This window comes from Pristiophorus japonicus, chromosome 3, assembly GCF_044704955.1.
Source record: "Pristiophorus japonicus isolate sPriJap1 chromosome 3, sPriJap1.hap1, whole genome shotgun sequence".
In the NCBI taxonomy this organism is placed as follows: Eukaryota; Metazoa; Chordata; class Chondrichthyes; family Pristiophoridae; genus Pristiophorus; species Pristiophorus japonicus.
Window position 1 is genome coordinate 227,414,865 of NC_091979.1, and position 14,021 is coordinate 227,428,885.

The 14,021-nt window shown below is 45.5% G+C and overlaps 1 protein-coding gene across 3 annotated transcripts in view; it reads left to right on the forward strand.

The window, feature by feature from the left end:
- aldh18a1 (aldehyde dehydrogenase 18 family, member A1) overlaps positions 1–14,021 on the forward strand; it is a 66,478-nt gene that overhangs the window by 44,643 nt on the left and 7,814 nt on the right. For all 3 annotated transcript variants that reach the window (XM_070876349.1, XM_070876348.1, XM_070876350.1), the window contains exons 13-15: positions 7,546–7,683; positions 9,327–9,522; positions 12,866–12,987. In XM_070876349.1, coding sequence (XP_070732450.1) covers positions 7,546–7,683; positions 9,327–9,522; positions 12,866–12,987 — 456 coding nt within the window. The remainder of the gene's footprint in view (positions 1–7,545; positions 7,684–9,326; positions 9,523–12,865; positions 12,988–14,021) is intronic.

Consider the following 14,021-nt stretch of genomic DNA (forward strand, 5'->3'; position numbering starts at 1 on the left):
ATGGTGGGAGGGTCCCAGGTAACAAGCTACTCGGTACGGGAGGGATGGTGGGAGGGTCCCAGGTAACAAGCTACTCGGTACGGGAGGGATGGTGGGAGGGTCCCAGGTAAAAAGCGACCCGGTACGGGAGGGATGGTGGGAGGGTCCCAGGTAACAAGCGACCCGGTACGGGAGGGATGGTGGGAGGGTCCCAGGTAACAAGCGACCCGGTACGGGAGGGATGGTGGGAGGGTCCCAGGTAACAAGCGACCCGGTACGGGAGGGATGGTGGGAGGGTCCCAGGTAACAAGCTACTCGGTACGGGAGGGATGGTGGGAGGGTCCCAGGTAACAAGCGACCCGGTACGGGAGGGATGGTGGGAGGGGTAAAGAATTGGTCAGGGACCAAGCAGTAAAACCAAAATAAAGGAATATCACACAGGAGAGTTAAACAGTATGGTAGTGTAGGTCACAAGGAGATATAGTGGAAGATTTGCTCTGGTGGCTTGTGTAGAGATACTGAAAACCAAGGGAGGGCAATAAATGCCAGCCTTGCCAGTGTTGCCTCCATCCCAAGAACAAATCTGAAGAAAAAACTTACAATAGTTCTCATGATGTTGGCATATATTGCCCATCCCTAGTTGCCCTGAGAAAGTGGTAAGAACATAAGAAATTGGAGCAGGAGTCGGCCCTCCAGCCCCTCGAGCCTGCTCCACCATTCAATAAGATCACAGCTGATCATTGACCTCAACTCCACTTTCGTGCCTGATCTCCATATCGCTTGATTCCCCATGACACCAAAAATCTATCTCTGCCTTGAATCGCTGGTAGCGGTTTGATACAACTGAGTGTCTTGCTTACCCATAATTCAAGAGCAAATTAGTAATCATTTAGAACTAGATGGGTTAATCAAGGATTACCAACATCGTTTGACAATGTTTGACAAATTCAATGCCGTTTTTGTGAAGGGATTGAATCGATAAAGTGGTCTATGTGGATTTTCAGAAGGTGTTCGATAAAGTGTCTCACAACAGATTTGTTAGAAAAATTGAATGAGGTATAACAGGAAGTGTAGCAACATGGATAGAAAGTTAGTTAATTGACAGGAAATAAAGTGTTAGGGTAAACTGGTGTTGCTCAGTCTAGGGAAGGGTTGAAGTGGTGTATGGCAGGGATCAGTGCTGGTCTTTTGTTCTCGGTGTAAATGTAGATGATTTGGACTTGGGTACAGGAAATTTGTTGACAATAGAAAACTGGGAGGTTTGACAAACAGAGGATTGTAAAGGACTTCAGAAAGTCACAGTTCAGCAGAATGGATGTTGGGTGGCCGGTTCCTATGTTGATGCAGTTTAATGTGGGCAGATGAGAGGTAATACATTTTGGGAGAAGAAACAAGGAATGGGAGCACAGACTCAATGGAAAGACACTGATGGATGTGGTCGAACAAGGAAACCTAGGGTTCCAATACAAGATTCCCTGAAAGTGTGAGTGCAGGCATATAACGCCAGGAATAATTTGGGTATTATAAAAGAGTACAAGAGTAAAGAAGTAATGATAAATTTAAACAAGACGATTATTAGACCAGTTAGAGACTGTGTGCAATTTTTGGGTACCTCATTATAGAAAGCACATTGAAGTTAGAGAGCGTACAGCACAGATTCACCAGGATGATGCCAGGGATGGGAAACTATAGTGATGAGAGACAGGAGATACTGGAACTGTTTGCACTGGGACAGAGAAGGCTGAGAGGAGATTTAATTGAGGTTTTTAAATTATGAAAGGTTTTGCTAAAGAGTAGAAAATGACTTTTGGGGTGGGAGGGGTGGTGAAGATGTCATCAATTTAAGATTGTCACGGAATGAGGTTAGACGCAATTTGCTTTTACACAGTGGGTTATTGAAACATGAAATACTTTGTCGCAGGGAGTGCTGTATTTCTTCAGTGGAAATTGCATAATTATTTTGAAGCCGAAAAGATACAAAGTTATGGGGGGAACGCAGGGTACTGCGTTGGCACAGAGCTGACACAGGTACAGACGCAGACCGGCTGAATGGCCTCTGTTAGATCTCTTAATTTCCAATGAAATACGAACTCCGGTTGTAGTTTTAATGTAACTTTATTCTGGCAGCAGCAACAAGCTTCTGGCTTTAAGCCAAGCCTTTGTCCTTCTGTGACCACATGGCCAAAATGGTTGTACTTATACCTGGTTCAATTTACAGAAAAGAACTCGCCGCCTTTGACCTTATTGGCTCAATTGATAGTCTGTTAACCTTTAATTGGCTCGCTACCCAAGGTCCTACAATGTCAAGTTGATTGATGACTTAATGCAATGTGCTCTGTGCTTTCTCAAAACTGCAGCCAGGCTGCAGAGCTTGAATTTTCTATCAATCCCCCCTTTGATTCTTTCACAAACTGAATCATAAAACATCAGGTATCACTGGTTCTAAAAAATCACATTCTAAAAAATAATTTCATACATGTTAATAAAGTTTCCTTCGAAAATTTGTTGATGTGTTTTGCCACATGTCCGGACGAGTAGCTTCTACACAAATTTACACCAACCCGAGTTCCATCGTGGCCATAATGCAAGTCTGGTTTTAGTAGGTTAATTAACCTTATTCCAATTTAATCCAAATCAATATCTTAATTCAACCAGTAAACAACCTTCCCTTAAGCATAACATACCCCTGTGCCACGTACAGACAGTCTGCTGGGACCTGCAAGGTATCTCACATGTGGGATAGCAGCTACAGCCACCTGGTTGCAACAACATTTTATCAACATAAACAAACAATATAAAAGTAAAATAATTACAACGACTAGAATTAAACCTTCCACCAATGAAGTTCCTATTGAACCTAGCCATTCAGTGGCTCCGCTCCACAAAGTGAATGATGGGGGTTGCTTAAGTTTTTCTATCTCCTTTTGGATATGCTCCGCTAAGTGGGTAATTTCTTCGGAGCTATCTGGGATATATGTGCAACATTCAGTTCCGAGTAGGGCGCAAGTACCTCCCTTTTCAGCCAGGATATAATCAAGGGCCAGTCTATTCTGTAGGGCTACTGTGCGGATTGCTACCATTTCTGCATTGATTTTAACTAGGGCCTCTGAGGTATCATTGGCTACCCGTTCCACAACGGATGCCATGTTAATGGATTCCCTTGCCAGTCTGACGGTCCCATACCTGGGGATCAGAATGGCAAAGGACCTCTCTGTTTCTGTGATAGCTCTCTTAGGACGGTGTAAATGTTCCGACAGTGACTTTATATGATACATTTAAGGCACAATGTAGGCTAAATAGCAGGATCCCGTCCAATTCTGGGGCAGCCAAGGGTAGGCCTTGTGGCCACACACCCAATAGGTGCCATTATGGGCAATGAAGGTTAGCTGTTTCTTTGTCAGCAACACTCTGGGGCCTGTCCAAGCTTTTCCATCTGTTTTATTTAGAATCCCCGTTATGTTAAAAATTCCCATATCGGCCCAGTTTGGACGGTTCCGTGGCTTGATTATATTATAATTCCGGGAGCAGTTACTATACCCCATATTTTGGCCTCCTTTGATGTTTCTAATCAGACAGACCGATTCCCCCGGTCTTCCTATTCCCGTTGTATTAGTGATATCAAAAAATGGGGGCCGTTTTGAATTATTGTAGCATGGTTGGTATCCCCATTCAAAGGTAGTCAGATTGTAACCTGCTGACTTCCATTTACGTGCCCAGTTTTCCATATCCTGAAACGCCTTGCCTGTTTTGTTTTGATTAATTATCCACTCAGCCATTTCCGAGATATTCAAGGGAAACTGGCCTCAAGGGAATCCCTCCCTTTGAGTGAATAGGAATATGCGCACACACCCAACAACTAGAAATGTTACCTTGTTTGGCATAAATGTATGACATATATAAAAAGATATTTACATGTAATTCCCTTGGTACTCTACTATTTCCCTTTGGTGCAGAGGGTCGGCTAATAAGAAGTAGGCCTATGCCTAGAATACCTACAATCAGTAATACAGTAAATTTATACATTTTGGCAAAAAGTAATTGTCCTTATTAGATTTCAGCTTCAGTTATGGGTGCTCGTAACATGTGAAGCGTGGATCCAGGCTTCCTTTCCTTGGACTTTAACAGCTGCCTAGATGGTCCCTCCCACTTGGCACCCAAAGGTTCTTTATGCAACTTTTTCACATACACCCAGACTCCCGGGATGATGTCGTGTCCTCCTTCGGGTGGATTACCCCAAGCTGCCAATACCTGTCGGGAAACAGAACTAATAGCATTGGTTAGGTTCTGACAGTATGATAACAAAGTGTCACTCATTAAGTGAGCATCAGCTTTCCTTAAATCAATAGTTCTTGGCAACGACATGGGTCTTCCTGTTATAATTTCAAATGGGCTTAGACCTGTAGTTCTGTTCGGGGTTGCCCTAATGCTACATAGCACTATTGGTAGTGCCTGGGGCCATGGTGTTCCTTCTTGGTGATATTTGGCAAGCTGTTGTTTCAGAGTTCGATTCATTCGTTCTACTTGTCCTGATGATTGTGGATGATAAGGACAGTGTAAATCCCATGTAATGTTCAGTAACCTACAGACTTCTTGGCAGACAGCACCTGTGAAGTGTGTTCCCTGATCTGAGTCAATGCTACTCGGGACTCCCCATCGGGGAATGTAATCCTTACACAAGACCTTTGCAGTGTGATTGGCTGTGGCTCTTTTAGTTGGGACAGCTTCTACCCATCTAGAGAATCTGTCGACCATGACAAGAATGTTAGTGTATCCTTGGCATGAAGGAAGAGATATATAATCAACCCGCAGATGCTGGAATGGTCCGACAGGGGCAGGGGGCCTCAGTTGGGGCATTACCGTGATGGATCCAGAATTATTTTTCTGGCAGACCACACAGCGGTCTGCTACCATATTTTTTAAATCCCCGACCCCACCAGCTTTTCTGGAACCGTGCCATCATCTGTTGTGAGGCCAAGTGTCCCCACGAGTGGATCTGTTGGGCTAAAAAAGGCATAAGCGCTTGTGGCGCGACTGGCTTGTCGGTAACTCTTTGTCTCCAGACACCATCTTCGCATAGCTTAATTCCTGCCTCAAACCATGTCCATTTTTCCTCTCGGGAGCACTCGCCTTGCATTGTTTGAAGGTCTCGTGTCAGAGTCCTGAGTGCTTTCAATCTGCACATCTGTGTTGGTTCTTCTGGGGGAACGCCCTGTGAGGCGGCATCTTTAGCTGCCTGGTCGGCTTGGGCATTTCCCTGTGCTTCTGAGGTATTTTCCTTGGTATGGCCTTACACTTCAGGATGGACACTTCCTGAGATAATTGTATGGCCTCTAGTAAGTCTCGGACTACTTTTCCATTTCGGATAGGTGTACCAGCAGCAGTGAGGAATCCCCTTTTCCGCCATAACAGACCAAAGTCGTGAGCGACTCCAAAAGCATAACGTGAATCTGTGTAGGCATTAGCTGTCTGTCCTTCTGCTATTCGACATGCTTCTGACAGGGCCCGTAACTGGGCCTGTTGTGCTGACGTTCCTGAGGGTAAACATCCTTTTGCCACTACCTCATATAAGGTTGTAACTGCCCATCCTGCTTTTCTGGTACCATTGTCAACAAAGGAGGAACCATCTGTAAACAGGATGAGGTCTGGGTTGTGCAGAGGCTCCTCTGCTGCTTAGGCTGCTTCTTCTGTTTCTTTTAAAATCTCCACGCAGTCATGCTCTTCACATTCTCCTCCCTCTTGCTCCCTCGATTCTGACATCGGGAGCATAGTTGTGGGATTAACCGGGCTGGCCCGGACGATATGGAGATTAGGAGCTTCCAAAACTGCTGTCCAGCGGGTCCATCTAGCTGCCGTCACCTGAGACATTCTATTCATAGACAGCAAAGCGTGTACGGTGTGGGGACACTTGACAATCAGCTTTTGGTCGAGGACTAGACCCGCAGTGATCATTACCGCTCGACATGTAGCTTCCATGGCCCTTAGGCAACTTCCCCATCCGAGGGCTACCGCATGCAGTTTTGCGGAATAATAGCCAATAGGTCTTTGCCGATCCCCATGTTCTTGTGTCAGTATAGCTGTCATGTATCCTTCTTTCTCGTTGTCCTTCTGAGACCACATGGCCAAAATGGCTGTACTTATACCTGGTTCAATTTACAGAAAAGAACTCGCCGCCTTTGACCTTATTAGCTCAATAGATAGTCTGTTAACCTTTAATTGGCTTGCTACCCAAGGTCCTAAAATGTCAAGTTGATTGATGACTTAATGCAATGTGGTCTGTGTTTTCTCAAAACTGCAGCCAGGCTGCAGAGCTTGAATTCTCTATCAGCCTCATTTGCAATGTAAACCTTTAGTTCACATCCAACATGGACAGATTCTGAGGTCCCAAAAATGTGAGCTGGAAAACATTTAAGGGCCGAGATTGCCCCGCGCTGGGTTTGGGGCGGCCAATTCGATTTATGTGATTTTGTTTTGCACTGGCCCCGGAGCAGAATTGACCTCTTTGATTAAAAAAACAAATGTTTGTTGTGCTTGCGTTGCGCAACGCTGTGGGCTGCGCTTAGCACATCAGCGCAACGCATACGCATCACAAAGTCCCTTCCCTTTGCAAACTCTTCAGCCTGTTTAGTGGCGCCTATTGGGCCACCAGGAAGAGTGTCGGCTGGGCCAGTGGCCTGGCACTCAAGAGGTGGGCCGGTCAGCATGTTGGCGGCCCGGCCACACCAGTGGCTCCCATTGTCAGGCCCCGCGGGGCGCCACAGCCACCACAGAAGGTGTCGATGGCATCGCCCCATGACGACCTCGCGCCCTGCGGGGCAAATTCACCCCCGGGACGCAAAAGGGTTGCGCGCAAGGTGATGACGTCAGTGCACAAATTGCGGGGCGCGGCGCAAACCACTTTTCGCCAGCGGGGGGGCGGGGAGGGGGGCACGCCCGGGCAAAAACCGTTAGCGCATCCAGAAGGTGTTAACGGGCCTTTCTGAGAGGGGAAATTTTGGTCCCTTAGGGTTAGAGCTTTTGTTTTTGGAAGATTTATTTTCAGTAGCAAGCTTTTAACAGAGAGATAGAGTAGTGTACTGTTTCTGACATTGATCAGACTCTATCTGGTATACTATGTGGTCATCCAAGGTACATAGAGCAGCAAGGATTGTTCTAGATATTAGGAACTTAACAGTGAGGAATGGAAGAAATAAGAGAGAATGTATAATTATATAGCTCCCCAGCGTGTCTCAAAGCCCTTCACATCCGAATGATTTTTGAACTGTACTCGTGCTTGTTATTTAGCCAAATAATATTTAAGAGGTTTGAGAAGCAGGTGAACAACATAACAACAACTTGCATTTATTTTGCACCTTCAACATAGTAAAACATCCCAAGCCGCTTGCTGTGTACCCAACAGGAGCTGGGCTTGTTCTCTTTGGAGATGAGGTTCCAGTTGAATGATTGTAACAAACAGAGCAACTTTGTATTGGTAAACAGTCCAGTCATGTGTATGGATTGATCACATCATACTAAATAAAACTGAATTAAAAATGGTTTGAAATCAGAGTGCATATTTTCATTTTATAGGTTTCTGCACTGGCAATAGCGAGTGGAAATGGCCTGTTACTGAAAGGAGGGAAAGAAGCAACTTACAGCAACCAAATCCTGCACCATTTGACTCAGGAAGCACTTTCTATTCATGGTGTCAAGGATGCAGTTCAGTTGGTAGGTACTGACTCAAGTACTCACTCTATCGCATTTAGGACCCACACTCACATTCGAGATGTTGCTGGCCCAAGAACCAATGTAGGTCATTGAGCACAGGGGTGATGGGTGAACGGGACTTGGTGCGAGTTAGGACATGGGCAGCAGACTTCTGGATAAGCTGAAGTTTACAGAAGATGGAATATGGGAGGCCAGCCAGGAGAACATTGGAACTGTAGAATGTGGAAGTGCCAATGGTATTGATGAGGATTTCTGCAGAATCTTGGCTGAGGTGGGTAATGTACCGTAAGTGGAAGTAGGCGGTCTTTCTTAGGATATGGCGTCAAAACTCAGCTTGAGGTTGACTAGGATGGTGAGGTTGTGAACAGTCGGTAAGAAGATAACGAGAGGGCACAAATTGAAGATAATCACTCAAAGGATTGTCGGAAATTTTAGGAGAAATGCCTTTATACAGAGGGTGGTTAGAATGTGGAATTCTCTCCCACAAAGCATTGTTGAAGTTAAGTCTATGGATTATTTTTGAAAGGGAGTTAGCGAGTTGCTTGAATAATGGGAAAATTAAAGATTACGGAGGGGTGGGGGGGCAGTGAAGGGGAGAATGGGATTAGACTGGGTGGGATATTAAAGGGTAAGGGGAATGAGTGGGATTAGGCTGGGTGGGATATTAAAGGGTAAGGGGAGTGAGTGAGAGAGTGGGATTAGACTGGGTGGGATATTAAAGGATAAGGGGAATGAGTGGGAGAGTGGGATTAGGCTGGGTGGGATATTAAAGGGTACAGGGAGTGAGGGGGAGAGTGGGATTAGACTGGGTGGGATATTAAAGGGTAAGGGGAGTGAGAGAGTGGGATTAGACTGGGTAACTCATGGAGAGAAACACCAGCACCGAGTTGCTGGGTCGAGTGGCCTCTTTCTGTTTGGAGCATTCTAACATTCTGTGTAATCACTGGGCTAATATACTAGGAGCATAGGAACAGGAGTAGACTATTTAGCCCCAAGAGCCTGTTCTGCCATTCAATGAGATCATGACTGATCAGTGACCTAACTCCATATACCCTTTGCCCCATATCCATCAATAATTCTATCAATCTCATATTTAAAATTAATAATTGTTCTAGCATCAATTGCTGTTTACGGAAGAGTGTTTCAAACATCTACCACCCTTTAAGTGTTGAAGTTTTTCCTAATTTCACTCCTGAAAGGTCCTCTTTAATATCTTGAAAACTTCAATCAAATTACCCCTTAGCCATCTAAATTCCAGGGAATACAACCCTAGTTAGTGTATTCTATCCTCGGAATTTAACCTTCGGAGTCCAGTTATCATTCTGGTAAACCTACGCTGCACTCCCTTCAAGGGAAATATAGCCTTCCTAAGGTATGGTGCCCAAAACTGCTCACTCTCCAGCTGTGGTCTATCCAGGGTTTTGTATAGCTGGAGCATAACGTCTACCCCTTTGTATTCTAGTCCTCTAGATAAAAAAAGCCAGCATCCCAATAGCCTTTATGATTATTTTCTACACCTGATAGTTTAATGATCTGTGTACCTGGATCCCCAAGTCTATTTTGACCTTCACTGTTTTTAGCTTGTTGATTTAGTTATTGATTCTGACAAGGATTTCTTCCAAGGGTTATGTTTACTGTTTCAGGTCAACACACGAGAGGAAGTGGAAGATCTCTGTAGACTGGATAAACTCATCGATCTGATCATCCCTCGTGGCTCCTCCCAATTGGTTCGAGACATCCAGAAAGCATCGAAAGGCATTCCAGTTCTCGGGCACAGTGAGGGGATCTGCCACGTGTTTCTGGATTCCAATGCTAATGTAGAAAAGGCCATCAAGATTGGTGAGTCAGGACTGGTAGTAGAGCAGGGCTGGGAATTTGTACGGATAAAGGTTATCGTTCCATGGCACAGAGGGCACCTTGTCACAGAATGTTTGGAGTTTGTCCCACAACACCATCGCCTGCCTCCACAGAAAGCCTTTCACTAAACCCCGCGGCCCACTGGATGGCAAAGTCTCTGAGCAGCATGGCGGAGGATTGCTGGTTATGCACAGTGTAGTGAGAGAGTAGAATGGTGCTGCAACCTATTTACTTGGCACTGTGCAAAGTAACATTGTACCTCTGGGTGGCTCTTACATGCTCACAGGCATGGCTATTGTCAATGGCTCAGTGAGACACACATAATCCCTCATCTAGCAGGCTCTGGGATAATAATTGGGGAATCAGAGTCAATATCACTTAGAAAATCGCAACATGATTAGGCAGGGTCAACATGGTTTTACGAAAGAGAAATTGTGTTTGACAAACCATTCGAGTTTTTAGAAAATGTGATGGGTAGGATGGATAAGGGGAGACCAGTGGATGTGGTATATTTGGATTTTCAAAAAGCATTCGATAAGGTGCCACACGAGGTTATTGCACAAAATTAGGACTCGTGGGATTGGGGGTAATATAGTAGCATGGATTGAGGATTGGTTAATGGACAGAAAACAGAGAGTAGACAGACTGTTGATCAGCTCCGTTGGGCAGGCCACATAGTTTGCATGCCAGACACAAGATTCCCAAAGCAAGCGCTCTACTCGGAACTCGTCCATGGCAAACGAGCCAAAGGCGGGCAGCGGAAACGTTACAAGGACACCCTCAAAGCCAACCTGATAAAGTGCGACATCCCCACTAACACCTGGGAGTCCCTGACCAAAGACCACCTAAGTGGAGGAAGTGCATCCGGGAGGGCGCTGAGCTCAAGTCTCGTCGCCGAGAGCATACAGAAATCAAGCGCAGACAGCGGAAGGAGCATGCGGCAAACCAGACTCCCCACCCACCCTTTCCTTCAACCACTGTCTGTCCCACCTGTGACAGAGACTGTGGTTCTCGTATTGGACTGTACAGCCACCTAAGAACTCATGCTAAGAGTGGAAGCAAGTCTTTCTCGATTCCGAGGGACTGCCTATGATGATAATGATGAACCACAAGGATCAGTGCTGGGGTCTCAGCTATTCACCATCTATATTAATGACTTAGATGAAGGGACTGCGCGTAATTTTTCCAAGTTTGCTGATGATACAAAGTTAGGTGGGAAAGTAAGCTGTGAGGAGGCTACAGAGAGATATAGACAGGTTGACTGAGTGGGCAAGAACATGGCAAATGGAATACAATGTGGGGAAGTGTGAAGTTATCCACTTTGGTCGGAAAAACAAAGAAGTAGAATATTTGTTGAATGGTGAGAGACTGGGGAAATGATAGCATTCAGAGGGACCTGGGTGTCCTTGTACATGAGTCACAGAAAGTTAACATGCAGGTACAGCAAGCAATTAGGAAACCAAATGGCATGTTAGCATTTGTTACAAAGGGATTGGTGTATAAGAATAAAGAAGTCCTACTGCAATTATACAGGGCATTGGAGAGGCCACACCTGGAGTACTGTGTACAGTTCTGGTCTCCTTACCTAAGGAAAGACATACTTGCTCAGAAAGAGTGCAACAAAGTTTCACTAGGCTGGTTCCTGGGATGGGGGGATTGTCCTATAAGGAGAGATTGAGTACACTAGACCTATATTCCCTAGAGTTTAGAAGAATTAGAGGTGATCTAATTGAAACATATGAAATTCTAAAGGGGCTTGACAGGGTTAATGTTGAGAAAATGTTTCCCCTGGCTGGGGAATCTACAACACAGGGTCACAGAATAAGGGGTCGGCCATTTAGGACTGAGATGAGGAGAAATGTCTTCACTCAAAGGGTTGTGAAGCTTTGGAATTCTCTACCCCAGAGAGCTGTGGATGCTCAGTTGTTGAGTATGTTCAAGACAGTGGTCAATAAATTTTGGGGAATTAAGGGATATGGGAAGAGAGTTGCTGTACGGGATATTAAGGGATATGGGGATAGTGCAGGAAGGTGGTGTTGAGGTAGAAGATTAGCCATGATTGTTGAATGGTAGAGCAGGCTCGAAGGGCCGAATGGCATACTCCTGCTCCTAATTCTTAAGTTCTTAGCTGTCTCCTGTTGAGGTTCTCTCAGATATGTTTTGAATACCTTCTACCTCAGAGGGGGATCCAGTGATGTGCCAGGGCCGGGCCGGGTGAGGTACAGGGCTGGGTGATGTGCCAGTGCAGGCTCCAGTCCTGAGTTTTTTTCTGAATATACAATATTTCACATTGATTAGTGTTGAATTTCTTTTGCATTTTCTCTGCTCAGTTCGATAATCGATCGAAATCCTTTTGCAAATATTTAATCACTGCATCTGTCCTTAAGGCTATAATATTTGAATTAATTCAACGAGCATCTTAACTCATTCATTTCAGATGCTGTGTTATTGGAATGTGTAGCATTCACCTATTGGGGGAGGGATTTGGCCGCGCCTCTGTTGCGCGTTATCCGGGCGGGGCAGTACATTTAGCGCCAGCAAACGGCTTGCGACTGCCGCCGCAAAATTCATCAGCTGGGCCCGGAGTTTGGAGCGCGGCACTACAGGAGGAGTTCCACACCTCTTTTGGGTGCTCGGCCGGCTGAGCCACTGAAAATCCCCAGCTAAACAGCCGGCCTGGGAGCGCCCTAACAGGCTTCCGTGGAGAAAAAAAACCCACCAAAAACATTCCCAATTCAATACTGATGCGACACCAAAATAAATCGCAAAAATAAAAAAAATGAAAACAACCACATTTCCCTGAGGTAACAATTCTTCAGTCACCTCAGCCGATACAGCTTGGACTCCAGCTTTCACTGGTGTTCCCACTAGGGCACTATGGAACAGGCGCGATCCAAATATCGAGCTGATGTCGCAACCAGGGGCATTGCACACCGGCTGGCCTCTCCCGGGTGGTCCTGCTCCGCGCCCCCGCAAACCCAGCACCGAATATCCCGGCGGGCGCTGGAAGCTGGCCAACCGGGTGCAAGTGCTTTCCACTGCCATTGCCATCCCTCCGGGGTGTTAAGAGGGGCGGCAAAAGACCGAAAATCCAGCCCATTGAGTGAACAGTGATGCGTCTATTGCAGCTACAATAGCCTAAACTAAGGCCCTTTATATAGAGCGCAGTTCCCAGAGAACTGCGGAGTTCTGCTCAGCACTTAGTGAATTGTTCGTGATTGTAGAAAGCTACTGCTCCTGTATAACCAGCTTGGTCACAGCCTGGGGCCAGGTATGTCATTACCTGTCGTATTTCAGATGTTTAATAATCCGGTTTCTGTTTCAGTTCGAGATTCCAAATGTGACTACCCGGCAGCATGTAATGCTCTGGAGACGCTGTTAGTCCACAGAGAGCTGCTGAGGACACCCTTCTTTGATCAGATAATTGACATGCTGAGAATTGAACAGGTAATGATATCATTCTAAACATAGGAACATAGAAACAGGAGTAGGCCATTCAACCCCTCGAGCCTGCTCCGCCATTCAGTGAGATCATGGCTGATCTGTGATCTAACTCCATATACCTGCCTTTGGCCTATATCCCTTAATACCTTTGGTTAACAGAAATCTATAAATCTCCTATTTAAAATTAACTATTGATCTAGTCTCAATTGCCATTTGTGGAACAGAGTTCTAAATTTCTCCCACTCTTTGTGTGTATAGGTGTTTCCTAATTTCACTCCTGTGGGGTCTGGCTCTAATTTTTCGAAACTGCCCCCTCGTCCTAGAATACTCAACCAGCAGAAATAGTTTCTCTCTATCTTCCCCTTAATATCCTGAAAACTTCAATCAGAACACCCCTTAACTGCCTAAATTCCAGGGAATACAATGCTAGTTTGTGAAATCGCATTCCTTGGAGTCCGGGTATCATTCTGGTAAACCTACGCTGCACTCCCGCCAAGGCCAATATATCCTTCCTAAAGTGTGGTGCCCAGAACTGCTCACAGTGCTCCAGGTGTGGTCTATCCAGGGTTTTGTATAGCTGCAGCATAACTTCTACCCCTTGTATTCTAGTCCTTTAGATATAAAGGCCAGCATCCCATTAGCCTTTTTGATTATTTTCTGCACCTGTCACGATATTTTAATGATCTATGTACCTGGACTCCCAAATCACTTTGGACCTCCACTGTTTTTAGTATTTCATCATTTAGAAAGTACCCTGTTCTATTCCTTTTAGGTCAGAAGTGGATGACCTCACATTTGCCTACATTGAAATCCATTTGCCAGTTTTTCCCATTCACTTAATCTGTCGATATCCATTTGTAATTTTATTCTATCATCTACACTGCCTACAATGTCGCCTATCTTTGTGTCATCAGCAAATTTGGATATATGATGTTAGTAAATACTGTGAATAGTTGAGACCCCGTTATCAGCCATAGTCTTGCTGAATGGCGGAGCAGGCTCGAGGGGCCAGATGGCCGACTCCAGCTCCTATTTCT